At 40.1% G+C, this 24,776-nt stretch overlaps 3 protein-coding genes across 3 annotated transcripts in view; all 3 read left to right on the top strand.

The window, feature by feature from the left end:
• The first annotated feature begins 7,280 nt into the window (after positions 1-7,280).
• On the top strand, positions 7,281-13,884 carry LOC110538096 (homeobox protein Hox-B9a). Its single transcript, XM_021624684.3, has 2 exons — positions 7,281-7,937; positions 11,241-13,884. The coding sequence occupies exons 1-2, from the start codon at positions 7,424-7,426 to the stop codon at positions 11,474-11,476; spliced, it is 750 nt and encodes a 249-aa protein (XP_021480359.1). The 5' UTR covers positions 7,281-7,423; the 3' UTR covers positions 11,477-13,884.
• Positions 13,885-17,369: 3,485 nt separating this feature from the next.
• LOC110538095 (homeobox protein Hox-B8a) lies at positions 17,370-22,212 on the top strand. Its single transcript, XM_021624682.3, has 3 exons — positions 17,370-17,477; positions 19,503-20,390; positions 21,121-22,212. The coding sequence occupies exons 2-3, from the start codon at positions 19,967-19,969 to the stop codon at positions 21,432-21,434; spliced, it is 738 nt and encodes a 245-aa protein (XP_021480357.1). The 5' UTR covers positions 17,370-17,477; positions 19,503-19,966; the 3' UTR covers positions 21,435-22,212.
• Positions 22,213-22,626: 414 nt separating this feature from the next.
• The window catches only part of LOC110538093 (homeobox protein Hox-B7a), a 5,909-nt gene continuing 3,759 nt past the window's right edge, over positions 22,627-24,776 (top strand). The window contains exon 1 of the mRNA XM_021624681.3: positions 22,627-23,735. Within this exon, the coding sequence (XP_021480356.1) occupies positions 23,324-23,735 (412 nt within the window). The 5' untranslated portion in view covers positions 22,627-23,323. The remainder of the gene's footprint in view (positions 23,736-24,776) is intronic.

Below are 24,776 nucleotides of genomic sequence, written 5' to 3'. Positions count from 1 at the left end.
TTACATTTAGTGTAATTGTTGGGTACATCCCATTGCAATAATTACTAGTTCTAGACACCTATTACCACCCTTAGCCCATCCCTCTTCCTAGTAGCCTTCTCCTACCAGGTCATATGAGCTCGAGTAATGTGATTATTCTTCCTGTAATGATGATTGTAATTGCTGTAACTATTATTATTACGCTAGTATTTGTGGTTTGCAGTAGCCTAGTTGTATGGTGTAATGTTCTTATCCTAACAAGCAATGTCAATGCATATATTTGGTTTATGCAAGGTCTAATTGAAAACAATTTAATATGATTTAGGAGTGATTAATTGTAAAACAAATATTTAAAAAAGAATAATGTATATAATATACTTTTCTGAGTTTAGCCTACATTTATCTTGTGGATTTAACTTTATTTCCCCCCTTTTCACTAGCTGGGTTCAGTGGCCACCATTTACTGTGGCCAACCTTCTGAATTCAAAATACATTATTTTTTTTCCCCTTTTAAGGAAAACAGAAGCCAAGTTTCCGCTGCTGATGTGCGGCTAGTCTTTCACGCCCCCTGGGAACAGCGTTGACCTACAAGCATTCCACATAGAATTTCCTCTTATTTTTGTCTTCCAGATTGTTAGAGATTGGTCGAGCTGGAATTATGACCTGGTCTGTGGCATTTATAGGCTAGAAATAAGAAGCAACGTATAGCCTTATGCCAGATCATCATGATAACCATTGCACGTAGTAAAAAAACGAATAACCTACGTGTATTTAGTGTTTACATAAGATTATTTAATCCCTATTGATTCCGTTTTTATCTAGATGTATGTATTCATTCGACGTCATTGACGTGATCCATGGTTTCATTCTGCATGCACTTTCTATAATATTGTTTGAATATGAATAGTTGATGGAAAACACATGCCGCAACTTCCCTACAGTGGACACTGGATATGCAGCTATTGGCCTTTTATCTCAAAAGGAGACTGTGTAGCGTCTCCTGCTAGTATCGCCATGTTGAAGAGCGCACGATTTTAGTGACGCTGTCTGCGGTCTCCAGATTTTTATCAGGGGCAATTGACAGGGCATTTATTGTAGACTCAGGAAGTCAGGGTAGCAGATGTGTCCCAGGGATTATAGTACTGTACTTTTCACTACAATATTATTGCCTGGTAATGTGTCTAACAAAGACGTCCTAACGTGCGTTATAGGCCTTTTTGTGCATGATTGAAACGGCATGGGCATGCTACTTCCGCTCCTATTCTTTATTCCTACTGTATTGCAGTTTGTAACTTGTCTCGTTTTCTAACTGCTGATCACTTTAGTAGGCTAATGTACATGGAATAAAGGCTACAGTTGTGTTTATGTTATTCATATTGCGGAACGAAGAATAACGTTTATGGATGGGCATCCACGTTTATAAGGTATGGGAACTTGTCCAGTGGCTCAACCAGGTTCTCTGAAGGTCTTTGAAGAGAATATGTGAGACAAGCTGTTGTGTGATTTAGGTAGTTTCAAGTTGTTGGGCTGGACGTATATCACAGGAACCTGAAACTACCTGAATTACTCCAGTACTGCACATCAACGCTCTTGCGTAATGGACGAATGCAACAACAACGAGAATACGCCGTTTACACATGTCTGCGCACTACCCTACATTTTGTAATTGCACAAAAAAATTGCATTCAATATTATCTAAAAGAGTTGTTATTGTTGACATGTATTTCGTCCCAAGAGTCAATTTATTGCACATTGGCGTGTGGAGAGTTAAATTGCTAATTTAGGCCTCCCCCAAAATGCCTGCGTACACTTGGGTGTGATGAACGCTTCTTCTAAAATAATAAATTTTATGAAGTACAGCAGGCCCAGACGCTGTAAACCATCTCCATTAAAGACACCAGCACCAGGCTCTACCTCATGTTCACCCCAGCTTGTTTATACTTTGCGTCAGGGGCAAGGCTTTCATATAATTTGCAGGCCATTTAATAGGACATTAACATTTACCGTCTACAATACATTTTCTAACTTCTATCTCGTTTTAACGTTGTAATACAAGACAAATATCATTCACCATTTTTTAAAATAGTTTTCTGCGTTGTGAACACAAACTTCTCAATAAAGCAACAAAAACAAACTCAGAAGCCACATATGCTTTTGATAAATGCGTTTATTTCTTACAGATAAATGTTACAGCATTACTATTGATGGTCTATATACAGTGCCTTCGGGAAGTATTCATACTCTTGACATACCACATTTTGTTGTCTTACAGCCTGAATTCAAAATGGATTAAATGTTTGTTTTTTCTCCCATCTACACACAATACCCATAAAGACAAAGTAAAAACATATATTCTCAAAATTGTTGCAGATTTATTACATTTTAAATACAGAAATATCTCATTTACATAAGTATTCACACCCCTGAGTCAATACATGTTAGAATCCCCCTTGGCAGCAAATACAGCTGTGAGTCTTTCTGGGTATGTCTCTAAGAGCTTTGCACACCTGGATTGTACAATATTTGCATATTATTCTTGAAAAAATTATTCAAGTTATATCAAGTTGGTTGTTGATCATTGCTAGACAACCATTTTCAAGTCTTGCCATAGATTTTTTAAGCCCATTTAAGTCAAAACTGTAATAAGGCCACTCAGGAACATTCAGTGTTGTCTTGGTAAGTATCTCCAGTGTATATTTGACCTTGTGTTTTATGTTATTGTCCTACTGAAAGGTGAATTTGTCTCGCAGTGTCTGTTGGAAAGCAGACAGCCCCAGGTTTTCCTGTGCTTAGCTCTATTCTGTTTCATTATATTCTAAAAAAAACTCCATAGTCTTTGCAGATGACAAGCGTACCCATAACATGATGCAGCCACCACTGTGCTAAAAAATATGAAGAGTGGTACTCAGGACATAAAGTACATTTCTTTGACACATTTGTTGTAGTTTTACTTTAGTGCCTTATTGCAAACAGGATGCATATTTTGGAATATTTGTATTCTATTGAGGCTTCCTTTTCAATCTGTCATTTAGGTTAGTATTGTAGAGTAACTACAATGTTGATCCATCCTTAGTTATTTTCTATCTCTGAGTGGTTTCCTTCCTCTCCAGCAACTGAGTTATGAAAAGACGCCTGTATCTTTGTAGTGACTGGATGTATTGATACACCATCCAAAGTGCAATTAATAATATTCAATGTATTTTATATTTATTTTTACCCATCTAACAAGTTGCCCTTCTTTGCGAGCCAATGGAAAACCACCCTGGTCTTTGTGGTTGAATCTGAGGGACCTTACAGATAATTATTTGTGTTGGGTAAAGAGATGAGGTAGTCGTTCAAAAATGTTGAACACTATTATTGCACACAGTGAGTCCATGCAACTTAACATGTGACTCGTTAAGCAAATGTTTACTCCTGAACTTATTTAGGCTTGTCATAACAATGGGGTTTTCATTTTTTATTAATTTGTCAATGTTGCTAAAAACATACTTCCACTTTGACATTATAGACTATTGTGTAGGCAGGTGACACAAAATCTCAATTTAACCATTTTAAATTCAGGCTGTAATACAATAAAATGTGGAAAAAGTAAAGGGGTGTAAATACTTTTTGAAGGCACTTTCCGAAGGTACATCTTCATCTATAACCCAAGAGTTACCATGAACGTTACCACAGGAATGTCTCTGTTGGGGATATGACTGTTACACGTGAATGGCTGATACACTTTCTCTTGTTTGTTTTGATGATTTCATGGGAAAGAGTATAGACTTTTTGGACTGGTACAAAGAGCGAGGCCCTCGGGGGTGTGTGTGTGAGTTCTGTGTTGTGTGTGTGTTTGAGAGAGAGAGATCTGTCATCATGAAACCTAACAACTTCATTAACTTGGTCTGAAGGCGGATTCTTACACGTTCAATGGCAATGAATTTAAAACAGGTTAGGCCCTATCTGCCTTTGCATTCTGCATTTCAGTTGGCATTGAAGCCTATGATCTACTTCCCCAGAGTTAGATGAACTCATGGATACTATTTGTATGTCCCTGCATACATTATGAAGGAAGTTAGAGGTAGTTTCGCGAGCCAATGCTAACTAGCAATAGCACAATGACTGAAAGTCTATGGTTTCGAGTAGCATGCTAGCAGTTACTATAGACTTCCAGTCATTGTGCTAATGCTAGTTACCAATTGCACTAACACTAGCACTAACACTAGTTAGCAAATTCCTTAGCAAATTCCTTCAATTCCTTCAAATTGCACGCAGAGACATAAAAATGGTATCCATTAGTTAATCTGCCATTGGGGAAGTAGATAAAGGGTTTCATTGCCAAAATCCTGAAGTATCCCTTTAAGGCTTATCCAGAGGGGGCTCACAGAAAGATGACAGAGTATGTACATGTCAGAACGGTCATTATCAGACATAGTGTGTTTGTATGCAGTCATGTCAAACTTTCAAACTTCCACATCTGTAATATTATTTCAGCAAAGTATTCACGAAAACACGACCCTTATTTAGACGCTAGCCGAAAAGGCTAAAGGCACTTGCATTTCAACTACAACTTCATGATACTGCGTTATATATATATATAAAAAATAATATATATATATATATTTATATATATATATATATATATATATATTATTTGTCATTATATTTTATCTGATCAGGATAGATAATGCAGTCCAATATCTTAAAGGCTGGTACTTTACATTCCACAGAAATGTAACGCTGATTCATTGTGTCTAGTTATTGCTCAAATGTGTAGGTTACTGTTTACTGCTTTAGGCTAGTAGCAACAATCCCCGAAAGAACTGCAGACTTCATACTATTTAGCATATAGGCTAATATTAGCTGCACGCTATACTAATGCTGAAGCTTCTACTACTAACCTATATAGGCCTACTGCTGCTACTGCTTGCTTCATATATGACACCCCGTAAGGTTATATATAGAATAAAATTGGTTCCATATATAACCTTGTATGGAATGGAACCCTAGAGTTCTATATGGAACCTTACGGGGGTTCTACATATAAGCTTTAGTGGTGCTTTACGTATGAAGCAAGCAATAGAACCCTTTTTGGTTCTATCCAGAACCTTTTTCTACGAGTGTAGGCTACTCACAAAACGTATTTGATTAGCTCTCTTGTGCGGAAATCCACTTAAGAGACTTTATGAGTGTCTGTAAACAGTTATAAAGAACCTGAGCATAATCATAAGGTATCATTTAACTTCCACGTCACTAGTGTTGCCCATAGCTTTGGAGAGGCTATATGATAGCTGTTATAACTCCTGCCAATATCAGGTTTCTTATTGAAAAGTGAGGGCCTCTGTAGTAGAAAGAAATATCTGATGATGAATTATAAGTTTGGATAAATATGTTTATTTCATGGTTTGTTTTAAGGTGATTGAACCATTTTGTGTTATCAAATCCTTATTATTGTAACTTGTAGGCCTATCTGCTTACCAATGATTACATTTTGTTACGATTTCTGTATTTCTCAATTTGCCATGTTAAATTGTATTTGCATTTGTATTTTGTATTATCAAAATAAATTAAGAATAGTCTGAGTCTAATTTGTGTACATTTTTATGCTCAATGCATTATAGTCTACTACGATAGTCTACAACAATTAATTAAACGTTTCTCTTGACATGTTTTTAAACATTTCGTGCGGTTTGCAGATAATGTTTTCAATGTTTACTACTCCAATGTATCTAATTAAATTGTTGGCACTTTGCACAGCGGGTATTTGGTGGAGTTCGTTAATTAAATGATCACTGCAACGTTCAAGCCAGTGGAAGGCAACATGCAATGCTGTTTTTTATTTAACCTTTATTCAACTAGGCAAGTCAGTTAGGAACATATTCTTATTCACAATGACGGCCTAGGCACAGTGGGTTAACTGCCTTGTTCGGGGGCAGAACGATAGATTTGTACCTTGTCAGCTCGAGGATTCGATCTAGCAACCTTTCGGTTACTGGCCCAAAGTTATGTAGTGAAAAACATTCAAATCACCTTACATATGAGTCTCATCTACCCAATACCCCTTTCGCATGTTTTCGTGTTTTGCAATTATCCTATATTTTTAACATAACAGCTGTTAGGATATTTAGTGCTCAATAAATATGCAGATATGTTCGAGTGCAAACACAGGGCAAAGTTTTATCAGCCGTAGGTAATTTCTATATTGCTGTTCTTTTTGCGCTTGATAGAAGTTATTCTGAAGCTGAAATGCATTAGTTGCTAGCACCTGAGCCAGTGGAAGGCAGAGAGAGCAGTGAAGGCCGAGGCCAAAGCTTTGACCCGCTTGAATGTGACAAGTCATGCACAATACGTGGAAAGCCGCCAGAAATAAATATGAACTGTCTCCAAAACCGTTAACTTACGAGTCTTCTTTGCTTTCCCCTGTATCAGTAAAATGGTTCTCTTCCGCTGGGTTTTAGAATATCCTGGTGTAGTCTCATTAGTCTCATTTCTTCGGTGTTTACTTTTTGTGTCTGAGTGTGAAGTGAGCGTTTTTGTCAGTGGCAGGAATGCTACAGCAGAGTCGTTTACGGTCCCCGCCACAGGCGATATATCAGGTCTATAAAAATCAAAGCTGCCTGATGTAGCATTTTATTATAGTATTAAACGACCAAAAAAGTTCAAGTAGTTTATTCTATAAAGACAGGGGATTGGCACGCAGTAGTGTTTAATGCGCTCGTTAAGAAACATGACTGTTAATCTGCCAATAAAGCATGAACATAGACATTTCCTACACCAGAGGAAACTCAGACGGAAGTTTGAAGAAAACAAACTAATAAAGGTCTAAAACCTGAAGATTTGAAACATAAAACGTGATAGGCAAGAGAGATGCATTTGATTTGATTTGACATCCAGAGATGAAAGCGATAGAGAAATAATGGCGCCTTAATAGTATCGTGATGTTACTTTGATTCTGATGCTGTATTGGGCATTCATACACGTAATATATTGGATAAGGCTTATTGTATTCAATGGCCTTGTTCCATAAAACGCATGCATGTATCAGTTTGATTAAGAAAATAATATGGTCGCTTATTTGTCGTCCATTGTTTCCAATATGCATTTATAATATCCTTGGGATCCATAATTTAACTGGATATTTCTACGACAGCCTATAGATACCCACATATATATGGACGCACTCCCATTTTGCATATTGCATAAACAAGACAATTTATTTAGAGAGGAAAATATGTACAGTGCTAGGAGAGGTGCAGCCCCTTGGCGGATTGATTTACGCCCCATTGACGCTTTATCAGGGTCGTGAAAAAAGTCTGACCAATCATTTCGCTCCGAGCGCACAGCCCCAGCAACCCAGCTCTACTTTGTTCGTGCGCTCGTTGAAGGGGAGTCGCGTAAAAAAAACGACTTCTGTCCTACATGTTTTGAATTCAATGAACCGTGTTTTGTATAATGTCCGAGAATGTCAATTTCTGGAACTCTGAGCAACTATTATGTGGACTCTATAATAAGTCACGAGAGCGAAGATCCGACTTCAGCCAGGTTTTCCAATGTACAGTATTCCAACTCCAGGCAACCGGGGGGACATGGCGAGCATCCCGAATTCCCCTCTTGTAGCTTCCAGCCTAAACCTCCAGTTTTTAGCTCGTCCTGGAGCCCTTTCAGCCCCCATGCCTCCAATGGCTTACCAGCGGTTTACCATCCATACATCCCGACTCAGCCCGTGCCTTCCACCGACACCCGATACATACGCACTTGGCTCGACTGCGCTCCGCGCTCGGAGTCCCTCCCCGGGCAGGGACAGGTCAAGATGGAGCCGCTACTGGGACACCTCGGGGAACCCCCCAAAATCGGTGGACACGAGTACATTTTGGAATCCTCTTCGGCAAGAGAGATGAATTCCAGCCAGGGCTCCGGATTCGAGGACAATAAGGATATTTGTGAAGTTAGCGAAGACAAAGACGGGCCAGATCAAAGTAAGTTATAAAACGAGGAAGTGAACAGTCTGTAAAGCTTTTAATGCGGTCATAAAACAGGAACAAAGAGATTGCGAGTCATAGAGGCTCACTACCAAATCTGGTTCCCGTAGTGTGCGTCTAACTTACTATGTATGTTTACGTTAGAATTATTATCATACATTTATACATACAATCTGGTCAAGATATGGATGATACTCTGTTTTGGATTAGTGCGACATTTCACGTGCGCGGTTTTCTGCGCTGACCTGCCTTAGTTTTGGGGACCAACTGGGAGTGAATATAATTTTACTGCAGCCCTTTTCACACTGAGTTGTGTAAGTTTTGGCACACAGCCTCTGAGAACAGGTTCTCTGCGCTCAATTGCACTTTAGTGCCGTTCATTTTCTCAGCAGCTTGTTTTAATCCAGTAATAACTGAACAACACCTCAAGAAAAACGTCCCTCTGTTGAACTATGTGCCAAGAGTCTATCCAATGCAGAATTAGAAGTTACCAGAGAAAGGCCCTCTTAACTCTAGTCAATATTTGAGTGTAAATATCCTCTCTAAGGGGAAACGTGTTTTTATTTCATTCACGTCTGATGGCAGTAGTCTATTTATAGACGTTTAATGTCGTTTAGAAGGTGGAGTGTGGGGGATTGGGCTATATGTTCGTTTCTTCAATTATTATTTTGGCAAAGAAACCGCATTGACGACATTTTCTGGAAAGCAAGTTTTATTGATGCCTTTGGGACTGTTGAGTGGGCAAGAGTTTCTCTTTAACACCAGAAAAATAATCTGAAACATTTTCCAAGTGAGACTCTCAGTTTTTTTTTTTTTTACTAGCAGACTCATTTGTCTGAGCTATATGACATTATGTGGAGGATGTCGGTCACTACTCTCAGTTGACTCACTGTTCTAGCCATGCCTATGGTTGCCTTGACAGAATAAAAATAATTTTCTGTCCTTTACCAACACTGCATCATAAGATCAGGCTGGCTATTAATCAGGCCTGGAGCCGAGTCGGAGTAGAAACCTATTTATGTGTGCTACTCTGCAAAGCACGGTCTTGTTGAAATAGGCTGTGCGTGCTCGCCCGGTAACGTTTTGGTGCACCGGGAAACAGAGATATACCATAAATATAGGCTATCTGAGGCATAACCTTAATTGGATCGGTCAAGGTTCTGACTGATGGTCATTTTCGAGTAGCATGGACTGACGGTGGAGACGAACATTGATTTTAATCCACAAAATGGGTTTACGCAAACGTGAACTCTCTAATGGATGGTGCACAACAGAATTCCCCTTTGTGTTGTCCTGGGCGGCATTCCAGAATAAACTACGTGCAAAGGCAATGAAGTTGGGAATTACACGTCCCTCTTTGTGCTAGCAGCGGCTCGTGAGTGAAAAAAGTTATTGCCCCAGAAGTTTATTAAGTTATAAGACCAGCAAACATCACTATTAATTGTTGTATGTTGGCTCCCTGGGACAGTTCGGGGAAAAAAATATATAAAATACGATGCAACCTTATCGTAGAGAAATGCAATAACGAATCTCTCTTGGCATATACGAAAGGTCAATTTCTCAGACTATTAAGGTAAAATTGCAAAGAGACATGATGGTATTATAACGGTCTGTAGCCATTATGTGTTTCCATCCCAACATTCGTCACAAATCAGACCCCCACCCCATGATTATCCAGCGACAATACCCTCTTAAACTTGCATTGTTGCAGATCATGTCTTTGAGCTGTCTCATAAGTATTTAGATGGCACACCTCTATCTCCGACGTGTCCGCCGGCAACGGATAGGTTTACAGGGTTATCAATCATCCCCGGGGGGGTATTTCCTTTCATGATAAAAATAGGATTGCATCATACGATTTAGGATATTGGAGACCGTTGATGTGGTATTAAAGTGCGTGTCTAGGGGCATGGGCCGATTGGATTTCCCTACATTGGTTACATGTATGTAGCCTAGGAGAAATGGCCATCGGCTTCAATGAGCCCAATTTTTTTTATCTGTAGAAATGCCCAGATCCATTGGCCACAGCTATAACCCTTCACATATCCATACGCGTTATGGGATAGCACTGGATGGTTTGTCATGCAGTGACAGGAAAAGCCCTGTCTTTGCACGGGATGAATGACACTAGGTGATTATGTACTTGGGGAATGCGAAGCACCACTTTGCGTGTCACAAAGCCCACTTCTACCTCTAGTGCCCCGGAACAGGTATTGGTGTCCACTTGCAGATGCAATCGTTCCAATGCCATGCCTGTGAGATTTATATCCCCACTGCCTTTTCAGTAATCACGGCATTCTCAGTTTAAGCTTTTCAAGGCCATTTGAATGCCATGGTAGCCCAACATGCAGGCTCTACACAGTGATGTTATACCAAAAGCAACTGAGAAGAAATGTAGATGGGCCTACATGAAAATACATAGCATGCATTCCCGAGAAAGCCACCAGAGAGGAGAGGCGTCTCCACGGAGACAGCAAGAAATATTTCCCCTGGAACATTTCCCATAAAAAGGAGATCATCCACTTTCCAAAGCAACCGCATTTGAGGGGGACTGCATTTTTGTTTGGGTTAGCCTCTGTTGCTCACTACACGTCTCTCATAGTTCGAATGCTTTTGGCTCTGTTGGGGGAGGATCGCTTCTCCTCATAAGGATGCTGCGCTTTCTTCCCTAATTGCATTCGGCTGAGGCCTGCTAACCAAGCTGAAGGGTGGAGTGCATTGCAATGATTGGAGGTTTTGACCAACAACAACAAAAAAACTACGGGATACGGATAATCACAGTTTACGAGATAACATCACATTCCAAGTGTTCCATCCATGTAGAGTGCACTTCTCACAAACAGGGTGATTTTCAAGGTCTAGTGGGGTGAGGAACACGAGGACCTTTTCCATTCTCTTTGTGTTTCCCATGTATGATATTGTTACGGTAACGTGAAAAGACACCTTGCGGTCCAGGAAGTACTTTCATGGTAAACATGTACAGTGAAGGAACTGCCTGTCCTCTAAACCCATTTACAAGACCCACCAAGGTCACCTTCGGCCTGAGGGGAGGTGAGGAACTACTTTCCTCTCTTCTCTGCTCCATTACATTACCGAACACTGTTCCATTTGGAGCAATATGAGATTTGGCTTTTGATATCACTTTAACCCCAATTATGTATAGCATTGGCATGGAAATCTTGTTAGCACGGCACGCATGTTTGTATTTAGTTATGTTATTAGGCTTGCTAGTCTCGGGCCTATTCTGGTCTGTGTTTGTTAACCCTTTACTAAATGTGTCTGTCTGACTTTCCCTTGTAGATGACCCATCTGCCAACTGGTTGCATGCCCGGTCTTCCAGGAAGAAGCGGTGCCCTTACACCAAATACCAAACCCTCGAGCTCGAGAAAGAGTTCCTCTTCAACATGTACCTCACCCGGGACAGAAGGCATGAGGTAGCACGCTCGCTGAACTTGACCGAGAGACAAGTCAAAATATGGTTCCAAAACCGACGGATGAAAATGAAGAAAATGAATAAGGACCAACCCAAGGATTAAGAAAAAAAGGGAGTTATATTAAAAACACCACCATCACAAAGAGTCTGCTTTCGCGTGACTTTTTCCTTAAATAGGCATACATGGACTGTCATGGGTAAAGTGGGGGTGCAGGAAGCTTGTTTTTATTATTTTCCATAGCGATGTGAAAAACACCCTCTGATATTATAGAAGCGCAGACCAGTAGAGAAAACTCTTATGGTCCTTTGTAGCTGAGTTGGTATAGCATGGCGCTTGTGACGCCAGGGAAGTGGGTTTGTTTCCCGGGACCACCCCTTACATAAAATGGATGCACGCATGACTGTAAGTGCTTTGGATAAAAGCGTCTGCTAAATAGCATATATTACATTATATAGTAGAAAGGAGGGTGGATTCACGCGGCTCTTTCTCAAGCACTACTTTTATCACTTATTTATTGCTTTACGCATGACACCAACGCTTCATCAGGAGAGGCATGGAGGTGCTGAAACGTCGGTTCCGTGTGGTCATTAATACATAAGAGAAACGGTTGTAGTTAAAGGGAGTGTGCGACCTGCATTTAGTCTTATCTTTTAGTTTTTTCGCTCCATTCCTCTCTTCAGCTCCATAGATGCGCCGGACATAACTGGTCTTTCACGAAAAATACATTATTTTATTATTCGAGCAGCAGTTCCCCCAACTCAGTCGCCCCAATTATGTTATATTGTAAATCGATTAATAAGCTAGTGTAAAGGGGTTGGCCTATTATTATTATTATTATTATTATTATTATTAGTGTATTATTTATAATTCCTTGTAGAGTCACATCCCCCAGAGCCCCTTTGACTGGCTCGTTTTTAGTAAAATATCAGGGTTCCATGTATGTGTTGTAATCCCTTTAAATACTAACTCAACAGGTATGTGCACACTCTTATATGTGTCTCTTTTTTCTACATGTGCATCATTTTACCTTCAAGTTCCTTGTGCGTAAAAGTGCGTAATAATCCAACCCTGTTCCTGGAGAGGTACTCTCCTGTAGGTTTTCACTACAACTCCAGTTGTAACTAACCTGATTCAGTTTATCAACCAGCTAAATATTAGAATCGGGTACGGTAGATGAGGGTTGGAGTGAAAAGCTACAGGACAGTAGCTCTCCAGGAACAGGGTTGGAGAACCCTGGTCTATGGGGTATTTATCCTTTAACATTTCCTTGCGGCCAATGTTACTATTTCGTTGTGTAATTTCTAAAAACATAACTTAAAGAGTTTAAGCCGCTACTGAGAGTAAATATTTTAGACTACTTTGATGTGGAAATTAAACAGGAATACGTGTTTTCGGGTAGATAGCGCGACATGGTATATTTCCTTGAAGCATAATATGCAACATGCTACTTCACATTCAATATGGAACCTTGTTCGTGATTGGGATTAAGCCTAGTTTTATATAGTTCGGTCTGCCAATATAAGGTCAGCAGACCCATTGGCCTGTAGCCATCTTGCATTCATCTAATGACTGTGCATTCTAACAGTGGAACGTTTTTAAACATTTACGTGGAAATGAAAGGGCCTTCAATAACCCGCCCGTTTACACTCTCTCTCGTTTTGATATATGCCATGAAAAGATTTACTCATATGCGCTTAAATACAGGATATAACATCCGTCGAAGAAAAACAAGCCTACATTGTCTAAGAATAAAAATGTTTACATTGTTAGCGCATGCCTAATATCATAATGAAATGTAATTTATTTCTTTACGTTTGTGTGTTTTGAAAATGAAATCTATTTGAAGAAAAGCAGTTTTTGGATGGTAATATTTCTAATTGATTGTAAATAGAACTAGGTGAATAACCTCGATTGTTTTAATTGGAATGAGTTGCATATGTTAAAAATTGGTGTTTTGGGAAATGACATCGGAGTTGAATGAGCAGAAGTCATTTTTCCAGTTTTAGATATTGTTTACATGTTCTTGTCCAGAATGTACTGAGCGTTAATGGATTTAACCGTGTTGTCGATACAATAAGGAATGATGTACTTATTTGGTGTACATGTATTTTTGTTTGTTTGTTTGTGGGAGTACTTACAAACATCCTGGGAAACTCTTATGATGCATTTTCAGTGAGATATGAAATGGGTGGCGTTTCTGGAGTCGCGCGCATGGCTGTCCTTCATTCTGAATATTAAGGAGCATTAGACCCTATTGTCTCTCCATGCGCTCGAGCCTCGCAGCTTTCATTATAGAGGCCTTCAGGTCATCTCAGTTGGACTCTTCATTTTTAATAACAGCAACGCTGTAAGCACCGACTCCAGAAACTACTAACCCCCTCTCAGTCTTTTTTTATATCACATTAATCTCTTGTGTCTCTCATGTAAATTGTATTCAGTCCTGTGTTGTTTATCTGTGAGATAGCACTGCTGATGTTGGATTCGTATTAAAAAAATAGTTTACATTAGAACATTGTCTCGGCACTTTTTTACTGCTATTGATAACTTAATGGAATTGATATGAGATTAAAATGAAAATAAAGCAATTGTATTTATGATAGCCAATTCATTTTAGACAGTGAGAAAGTCTCGAGAGTGCGCAAAATAGGGCGCATATGCGCCTTCTCTGCGTGTGAGTGAGAACAAAACAAGTTTGAGCCTTTTCATATTTCCAAATTCAATTCATCTTTTAGGAGGAGCATGTGTTCAAAATATGTCTCGTGCGCCGGAGCATTTGTCTTGAATTGTACTTGAAGGAAAGGAGTCAATTTGGCCAAGTGTGCACATGGTTCCCTGAAGAAGATAGCCCTAGACCCTAGCATCCATTAAGATGACCCTATGGCAATGTTTATCTTGAAGTCTTCATCTCATACGTTTATGAAAATTTAAAGTTTTGGTTATGTGTATTTAAAACGTGCCACTCTGGGTAGAACCCGAGAAGGGGTTAGGGAAGGACGTGGAATGAAACAAATCGGCTGTGCTGTATTGTGCGAGGAAAATACTAATCATGAGGCCTGTGACACATGACTTGTGAGGTAGGTTATGATTCTAAGGCCCATGTTCCCTTTTTTCCAAAGATGAACGCAAAGAAAACTGTATGATTTTTGAACGCGTCTTTCCAAAAAATGGCACGCCCAGCAAATGCCCAACCCTTTGCATAACGAGTCTATGCATTATATTGAACTAAAAAGCAGTCTATTCATGAACTTGGATTAAATAGTTTTATAGATATTGCGCATATTTTGGTACAATGTGGTGCATAATGGTACAATTCATACCCTATAACCTTCTGTAACATCCTATAATAAACTATTATGCTAAATGTTTCATTGATTTATTTTCAGAAATGGAAAATAACAACATGGGCGCGGAACTCTGGAAACTGAATATAGGCTACATGAGGTTGAATGCACAATAACATTGTTGGGTGTTATTCTCTGAATCCCTGCAGCCTGTAGTAATTAAAATATATCTTGAAGTTCGGGCCAACCAGAACTACTGGCTTGCAGATGTGCAACTGAGACATTGAAGTTTTTTGCGTCGCCAAGCATATGTGAATAAAAGGCCTATTTCTTCTTAAGTAGTCGAGGGGGTCAGTATTGGTTATTACGGCTCTGTACCACCCAATCCTGGGCCTGTTATGGTATTTTTCAAGAGGAAACAAACAGCAAAGAGGATGTGGGCTTTCGTTTGGGGAGGAGGAGATGGGGAAGCCGACTGTCATAAAAGAGAGAAAGAAAATTCAATGCGGTGTGCCGCAATAAAATAATATGACTGCAATAAAACTTTATAGGGTATAAATTTCTGAAGGTTAAGAACTAAACGGCTGTAAAGCAAACACCGGGAGAATGAAAAGTTTCAAGTCCTCCTTAATAACTGTTTCGAGGTGTCGTGGGGTAGGCCTAAACCACGTTCTAGACTGGGGATTTACGTTGTTCCATTGCGTTTTGTCGTTTATTGTTTGCTGCGTTTGTTGTTTACGGATTCCACTAGGAGTGGGGGGGCTTGCGTGGCGAGGTCTGGACTTCCAGATGAACCGCCGGAGTCCAGTGTTCTCGCAGCCTCCCTTTGTTTCACTTCCGAGCGCATCCTGGCCGCCCTACAGCAGTGCCATAAAACGCCACAAAAAGATTCTGGCGAGACGTCTGACATAGGGGAACCTTAATCTGTATACAACCTCGCGCCCAGGCTAGGCTGGCCATTTTGTGGCAGAACTTTACATTGTTAGGTCATGGAATAGGTTATAATAGGTGGTCAGAGTGCAGCTCTGTTACTTGTTAAAGCTCTGTTTTCCCATGTTCTCAGTTTGTAATTCTGTTGTATGACAGTATGATCGGATTTTGCAGACATTCATTGAGTAAAAAGGCAAACTCCTGGATAGAGTAAATAATCTGTATCTGTAATATGCCAGATTGTCATACCAAATCTGAAATTACTATGATCGTTGCAACCTCTTTTTGACAATCATTACCACTCGTCACTATTTGCTACCACTATGAGGCCTACAATTAGCCTAGCTCTACGACACTTTTCAAAGAAAATACCATAATTATAGGCTACAATTAGGCCAAACAATAATAACCAGAGATGAACGAATAGTAATAAGTAAAATGTATATAATACTGTCTCTAAATTTCTTTGGCATTTAAATCTCTGCAAGCTACACTTCTCAAATATGTGCATAGTCAATGAATGTTTCTATTCATACAGATTTGTATTGTGAGCAAGTTTTTTAAAGTTTTTTTTTTTTTTGGTTGACAGGTGAAACAAAAACCAAAAACCAATAGAAATGACATAAATGCCCACCCCTCCGCTTCCAACCCACAGGACCTGCTTATTAAAAATCATGACGTTATACTGCCAAGGGTTGTAAGTCCATAAGTTAATATTCTCTACTTTTGCACCATGTAGTAAAGAGATCATATGAACAAATGTTCCAGGAGTACCCTGGGGGCAGAGAATACAGACAGGGGTTGAGTTTGTCTTCATCTGGGAAGATTTTTTGGAGTCGCATAACTCATATGGGCTAAATGAATATTATATTGTCTCTAAATTGCTTTGACTTCTCAATCACGGCAAGCTAGACTTCCCAAATATGTGCGTAGTCAATGAGTGTTTCTATTCACATTGTTGATTATGTTTTTCCATCAACTTTGGCAAAAGTATGGAAATTATCATTTCCTAGCATGAGCTTGAGTCAATGTTCTTAAAATAAATATTCGGATGATTCTTATTTTCGAATATGGTTGAAGCATAATTTACCCTCGTGTTTACACGTCATTCGTTTTAGAAATAATGAATAACCTCACTTGCCATATGATTACAAAGTTACATAAATATTTGAACATTTTCGTGTTTTTATTTTTTTCCCTTACAGCATCTCAAATTATATGTTTCATTTGTTGTCTGCATATTATCAAATGCAAGGTATGCTTTCTACTAGGTAGATAGCTCATAGTGTAACAACTTAAATGAAACAAATATGTGTTCTATTATTTTCCACAATATGTAGGCCCATGTACGGCAGCTAATTATTTCTGACAAAAATACGTTTATAAGCTACATATAGATATTCCTCAATTGATAATGTGTTGTCAATTAAATAGACCTAGATAATTACCCATTTTTAGCTGTATTAATTAATCTAGACGGCATTAGGCCTGTGTATAGACTAACATGTCTTCAGACTGTCTTCAGACTCAACCAGAGGAACAGCCCTTGTAGCCTATATGTTTATATATTTTTTTTTCTCCGAAATAAGGCCTATACTTTCACTGTTTAGTTGTGAAATACCTTCATTGTGTGAGTGTATGTGTCGTGTTTTATAGAATCATAAACTGGTAATAATCTTAAATCCCTGCGGCACACCTAAAAACGGCCTCTTGATGGCGATGTTGGTCCACGAAAGAAAGCCACCACTGTGTTGTCCGCCTATCCGGAAGTCCTTAGAAAACTCAGACATGCCACTTACACCACCTAAACGTGGGCCAAGAGAGCCTCTTGAAGAGATTTTGAATGGCGGCAAGAAGATTAATATAGGCCTATATGTTTCTCCTATTTTATGGTAAGATTTCAAATAAAGGCCTTTGTATTTGGATAGTGAAATAGAAGCGCATTGACAATGATTTTAACTATTTGCTTGCTTCTTCAGAAATGTTATTAGCCTAGAAATAATTTATTTGCCCTAAAGCACTTATATAGAGGGCACAGCTCTTCTGAGAAGATTATATAGCCTACTAATTTTAAATAATTTATCTTCTGTTGGTTTAAAGTTGTTGTCCATGACTTTGGGAATAATTATTCAAATCAACCGAATGTTGTGAAGGGTTTTATGATTTATTGTTATTCGACTGCAATATGTTATACTTTGTAGTACAACTATTATATTCATTATTTTTGATCGAAAAACGATGTTCATATTGATGTTTTTCATAATGTAACGAAATATGGAAATAACAGACTCGTGCTGTAAATCGTCATACTAGATGTAAAATGCCGCTAAATTGGGTTCAGCTCTACATTGGTAACGCTTTAGCGCTGTGAAATATGTTTGAATTTACATTAGAACCCCCTGATATGTAAAGGATAACATTTCATTCAGTGTAGCTAATTTGAAAGTTCGTTATAATTCTAATATATAGCTAATTGGTTTGGGTTAGAACCTTTATTACAATTGCAGGACACTCCTTAACGTAACCTATCGTGAATGCACATGCTATACAATATGAACATGGCAGACAAATTGTCCTACTGTAAATTGGACATTCACATAACATACATTTTATAGTTTTCCAAATACACGGTCAAAGGGTAGTCCTCATTCAGTTCTTCAGGTCTCCTTTGTCAATAATATGTTTTAAAAATGGCAACGGTTACGTTTGACAGTAGCCTAGCAGGGCTAATACCTGCATACGCACACTAGGAATAAAATAATGCACATAAAATAGATATTTCCTCACATCATTTCAACAATCCTGAACATATAGGCCTGTATCTTACATAATATCGGAAAACTGCATAACGCAAGAATAACAAAAATCGTAAGTCATATATCGGCTAATATAGCCTAACTAAGAAATGTTATCATAATCTTAATTATCTAGGCTAGTTGTCCTAATACTAGAACTCTGAATAAAATGCTTGAAGACACTCCTCCTTGGCTTCATTTAGTAAATGCAAACTACGCTCAGCCTATTTCTTAAACCAATCACGTATAGACAGGTCTATATTCTCTTTAAAACTGATTTTAGTCCCAATCCTAACAATATTTTCGTTTTTATGAGGTCATTAACGAACACAACCTTTCCACAAATTGTCCCCTCGTTAGTTATTCCAGAAAATACGTCTAAGGGTTAAAATATCAGCTTCTATAATGACAGTCCGTATGGAAAACACAACTAAAATGACAATGAAATACTTGAATATTTCTGTATCGGTGAAATTGCTCCAAGTGAAGCATTTATGGCTTTGGTCGTGGAACCTCATAAAATCCTAACAGCTTTTTTGATGCTAGGTGTAAACAACAAACAGCCTCAGCGTTTATTGCATTTTATAGTTTGTTAAACCATTTACAACCACTTTCTCCATTATACCACGAGTGGCGCGCCTTCCAGACATCACATCTTTATGAATATCATATTTATAAAAATACGATAATCAAAATGTTAAATCTGACTACCTCATTTGTTCTCAACAAGCCTCAGACGCTGGTGCCGGGGCTTTGACAAGTTGTTTTAGAACTGCAATTACATTTATAGGACTTGTTAAAACTGATACCAATTACATCGTGTACTTTCACAATTTGCCAGGGCGACCCTGACATTTTCGAAAAAGAGGAACCCACCTCGTTAGAATTTAGAAATGAATGAGTAGGCTATATGTGCATCCCTTTAGGTTGACCATTAGCCAGCCTACATGCTAAAAATCAATCTCTTTAAGAGAGGTTTTTAGAGTGGGTACGTTGGGGTGGGGGGTGCTCTGTATTTGATCTGATGCGAAGCGGCAGATTTCTCATTAACTTACCCGCTTGAATATATTAATGCGCATATTCTCCCCTCCTCTCTCCCCGACCCCCCTCTCTTTCCCTTAGTCCCTTGCTCCCTCTCCGTCTCTCTCCCTTTCTCTTTTTCTCCCTTTTTCATTCTCTCACTCCTTCCATATCAGAAGCCCGCAGAGCAGAGCAGTGTCCGTGTGGGATGCGAGAAGCCAATGAGATGAGGACCCGATAATAGATGCAAATTATCGTGAAAAGACACCGCAAAATATGAAACAACTCATTTGCAGCGGAGTAAATCACAGAAAACTGTTTGTGAACTGGCACCTCATACCGGAATTGTGATGCAGGAGCATTTCAGTGGAGACGATTTTATGGAATCGGCATGATTGTGGCTCCAGCTATTTAGATTGAGTGTTTTGAAATACAACATCGGTCCATATATTGCGAACTAGCTCGGGTTCTTTTTTTTTTTTACCCAAGAACTCGTCAATTGCCTTCCTCTCGAGCTCTTGAGTCTTTATAATCACAAACAACAACAAAACCAACAACAACAAAAGATGAGTTCATATTTTGTCAACTCTCTCTTCTCCAAATACAAGAGTGGAGACTCTTTACGTCCCAATTATTACGAGTGCGGGTTTGCGCAGGACCTTGGGAGTAGACCCACAGTAGTGTATGGACCAGGCACTGGAGCAACTTTCCAACACCCCCCTCAAATCCAGGAATTTTACCACCACGGCGCGTCCACGCTCTCCAGTGCCCCTTACCAACAGAGTCCCTGCGCCGTAACATGCCATGGCGAGCCGGGCAACTTCTACGGGTACGACGCTCTCCAGAGGCAAACCCTTTTTGGACCCCAGGACGCGGATTTGGTCCAGTACAACGACTGCAAGCTAGCGGCTGGTGGCATCGGGGACGAGACGGAGAGCACTGAACAGAGCCCCTCTCCAACGCAGTTATTCCCGTGGATGAGACCGCAATGTAAGTCAGAGCTAAAACTGAAACACTGCTTGTGGGTATGCATAAAAAGAGGGAAAGGGATCAAATGTTAAACCTTACACCATCCGCAAGTAGGGCTGAGGTACATTTCCTGTGTTTAAAAGGAGAGAGACGGTGCTTTTATGGTTTTATGGTGTCCAAAACTTGCGAATCACTTTACAGTTTAATGACCCCGCCATATACAAGAGAGAGGGGAATAGAGAGGAGAGCAAAGATTTTCTCTCCGTGTGCGAGCTGGCCCGCAGCTGATTCTCTTACTTCTCACCCCGGTTAAAGTTTTACTACTCGCTTTTACGACTTACAGTGGTCTCTGGGATTATTTCGCTACAAGGTGGCCATTTCCCACAGGTTAGGCGCTTTATAGCTTCACCTAATGCATTGAGTATCCTATGTGTGGACGTCAGACATGATTTACTTTGGATTTGACTTCATATCCTATGAATGTGTGGACATTGAACATCCAATCATTTGAATTGTATTGCAGTGCTGCTAAATCACTTCAAGTCAATCTAGGTTTAAGTAACCTTGGGGATATAAAAACGAGTGGATTTTATAATTGATAGCTTCACTTTGTAGGCCGAAAGACAATAACAATTGCTTATGGGGATATTGGGGATGGAGATAAGAGGATCGTATTTGTGAACTTGTATAGGCTATTCGTAATGGCTATTTGTATGTGTTCCTCAAACATGTCCCCTCATTTTGCCAACAGCTGCCGGACGAAGGCGAGGCCGACAGACCTACAGCCGTTACCAGACACTGGAGCTAGAGAAAGAGTTCCTATTCAACCCCTACCTGACCCGCAAGCGGCGAATCGAGGTATCGCACGCCCTGGGACTGACCGAGAGACAGGTCAAAATCTGGTTTCAGAACAGGAGGATGAAATGGAAAAAGGAAAACAACAAGGACAAGTTCCCCAGCAGTAAGACAGAGCAGGAAGAGATCGAGAAGGAGAAACGACAGAAGGAGCAGGGCGCGGGGACACACTCGTCCGGGGAAGACTGCGACAAAGCCAAGCAAATGTAAGCTATAGGGAGACTGGGGGGTCAAAATCAGCACCGCGGAAAAGGCAGCGAGAGCGATAAGGAAAGAGGAGCCAGCATGTGGTTTTGTCTCGGAAAATGGCAGTCTTTGGCTAGTCGTTCACGGTTTGATTCAATCGATGGGAAAGTCTCCTGGCGGTGACAAAGGACAGGACCATTCACATTGTGGTTGTTGGGAGACAAAACGAAACATTTGAACGGGAAATTAAGCATTTGTACTTTTTATCTGCTGTTGGAAAGTATTATTGTGTTAAAAATAGCGTCCTTTCTTTGTGGAACATTTATCGTGAAAAAAACAAACATTTTTATTGTTAGAATTTTGACATTAACAATTATCTTGGCAGCTGTATAGTTTTTAAGTTAAATTGTGCAATTTTTACTGTTCTCACTTCAATGTTATGATGACGTAGAGAATAATGAATTCCAACAACATGAAACTGCCTATTTATGCTGTAGGCTATCCTCTTTTTACACTTGTCCTTCCTTAGTTCGTTTTGATTGATGGTATTTTGTTGTCTTCCTTATTTGGGTAAGCATGCGCACAGTGCAAAAAAATAAAAATGAATAAAAATACAATGGAAATAAAAAAGGATGTCATGTGACCCCTCGTTCAATCAGAATGTGTACTCTAGGCTACTCGTGAATTAGTTTATGGGGACTTGATGATACGCTTTATTGTTCTTCATCACTTTGTTCTATTGTCTAAACCTGGAAACGGCGGAAGACAGAGGACACAATAAAGTTTACAAGCGAGGATCTGTGACATCATTGCTGTTCTCTGCTTAATTTCCTCTCAAGGTGTGAATCCCAATAGCCACCGTCACCACACAGACTGACTCGGCCAATTAGTAATCTCACCCAAAATGACACAAGTGCATCAAAACCTTCACCAAACCAATAACTATTTATGGATACTGGGTGCATACATCTAACCATGTAGGATGACGCATGGTCAGAATTGTGTCGTACGTGTTCATCTCCACACAATGTTGACGTAGATAAGGCCGTGGCATGTGGAACCACACTGTAAAGGCTGGCTAAATCATATGACCCACTTCAGAAGAACACGTGATGACATTTCACTTCCAATAACAGTCACATTTATGTTGAGTTTTATTGGAGAAAGGAAAGAAAAAAAAAGGTGCATAAAAGCACCTGTGCGCCAGGTGAATCCTGTCAAACACTGCGATAGGGTGGTAAGTGGCACGAGGCGACTCGAGACAGCTCCTGGCCCCCCTGTTCCGTAAAAGCTAAAGTGCTTGTGTTAGAGGGATGCTCGAAAGCAGAAATTCTTCTAGAACGGGCCCGAGTGGGCACCACTGGTCCACGGACAAAGTTCAGGCTGCGTGCGCAGAGACCAGGATAACAGACAGAGGAACTTGCTGAGAGATCCCACCGCTGACAAGGATAAGTAAAATCAATATGCAAACAAATAGGTTTTTCTTATTTGTGGGGTAGCTAACGAGAAGTCGAGGACATTGTATATATTCATTTGGATATTTGTAAGGATCGGGCCTTTTTATCATTGTGCATCGCGCCGGGTGATTACATAATATATTCTATTGACCATCGATTTGTTTGTGTTCTAGTTAGTTCCCTGATTGGAGGTAGGCCTACCGTTCGGCATACAGTGAATAGACTGAAGTATTTTTATTTGTATGGTCAGTGGTGCACTTTTTTTCCACATTAGCTGAGCTTGTAGGAAGCCCTGTTGTTATTGGATGAGTTTGTATCACATGGCCCTCGTCACGTGGCCCCTGAGGAAAAAGGGGTGATTTTTGGTGTAAATCTAGACTGTAATTCTGTAATATATCACAGTACCTCGTAAAACCGACACTAAAACCTCCCGGCCTACAAATCACCGGTCAAATTATGAGTTCATTGTATTATGCGAACGCTTTGTTTTCCAAATATCAAGCTGCAAGTTCGGTTTTTCCAAGTGGGGTCTTTCCCGAGCAAACTTCTTGCGCCTTTGCGTCCAGTTCACCAGGCGCCAGCAGCTATGTCTCGGGCTCCGGCGGTGCAGGCTTCTCCTCCTCTTCCTCCACACTGTCGGGACTGTACAATAACGCAGGGAACATGCCCACCCAAACCCGAAGCATGTATCCCTCTGCATATGGGCTGGGCACCGGCTCTCTGAACATGCACTGCTCCCACTTTGAACACCCCGACCTCTCCATGATTTGCTCCGGTGGTGACCCGTCCAAAGTGTCCAGCTGCGGTAAGGCGGAGCAGAGACAGAACGAGGACAGTTTACGGATCTACCCCTGGATGAGAAGCTCAGGTACGTGAGCTTAAAATGTATGTTTTCAAAAGAAGAGGAAGGGAGAAAGGAATGGGGCTTTGCTCCCACCTAATAATTGCGCTAAACGGTCTTTAAACAGTGTCGTTGCGAAGTGGCCAGAGCGACTTCCTGAACTATGCTTTACACCGCTTTGCCTGCGCAGATCTTTTATTGCTATACGACCTCAATAAAACCATAATTTAAGACATCTGAATATTCATTAGGCGGTATTGTGTTAAAACAGAGAGAGGGGGCGTTGGATTATTTTACTCCGTCCTCGGGTAGAAAGAAATCACTTTCTGCATGATTTCCTGGTCCCTGCCCTGTGTTCACTGGCTTATATTAGTATCGCAGAAATGCCTCCGAATGTTGCAAACACCCTAAATAATACGATGCTAATAGTTGGTTAGCTCTTGGTTTGCGATGTTAGGTTGTGTTGTTTTGTTATTGAAACGCCATTGTCTAACATTCTGAACTGGCTTGTTGAATAGTTTCAGTGGGCCTTACAGCTGCCTACTGCCCACCCAGCAAACAAGTAAATCTAGTCTGAGAAAATGATGCTCACAAAATAGCAATTCATGTTACGCCACTGTTAGATTAAGTGTACTGTCAAATAATGTGTGTAAGTGGCTGTGTAGCTGTAGTATATGTCTGTGCGCGCGCCTGCCTGTGTTTGTGAGGTGTGCGTTTTACGCACTCAAGGAGGCTGAAAAATTACACACCATCAAGGAACAACAACTTTCAGTGCGCGCGGCTCAAGTGAAAAAGTGTCTGACAACTTTTTGTCTAATGATTTTCAGTAACCTCTCAAGGCCTTGGCTACTGCTACCACAAACTTCCTATCAGTCAATTGTCAATTTAGTGCTCCCTTCTCTTGTTAGCCTCTGGCGTAAAACGTACAACATCATAAATCGTTTTGAAAATGATACGTCCTCATTAGCAGGGCTTTTGACATTTACTAGCAGGTATTCGTTGCCACACGTTTTCTCATAAATTTACACTCGTCGTGTAAGTTGGGTGTAAGCTATTTATGTCCTTGTG

The sequence above is a fragment of the Oncorhynchus mykiss genome, chromosome 12 (assembly GCF_057628025.1).
Source record: "Oncorhynchus mykiss isolate SJ-2025 chromosome 12, ASM5762802v1, whole genome shotgun sequence".
NCBI lineage: Eukaryota > Metazoa > Chordata > Actinopteri > Salmoniformes > Salmonidae > Oncorhynchus > Oncorhynchus mykiss.
Note: the sequence above shows the minus strand (reverse complement) of the source record. Positions and strands in the feature narration are given on the sequence as shown.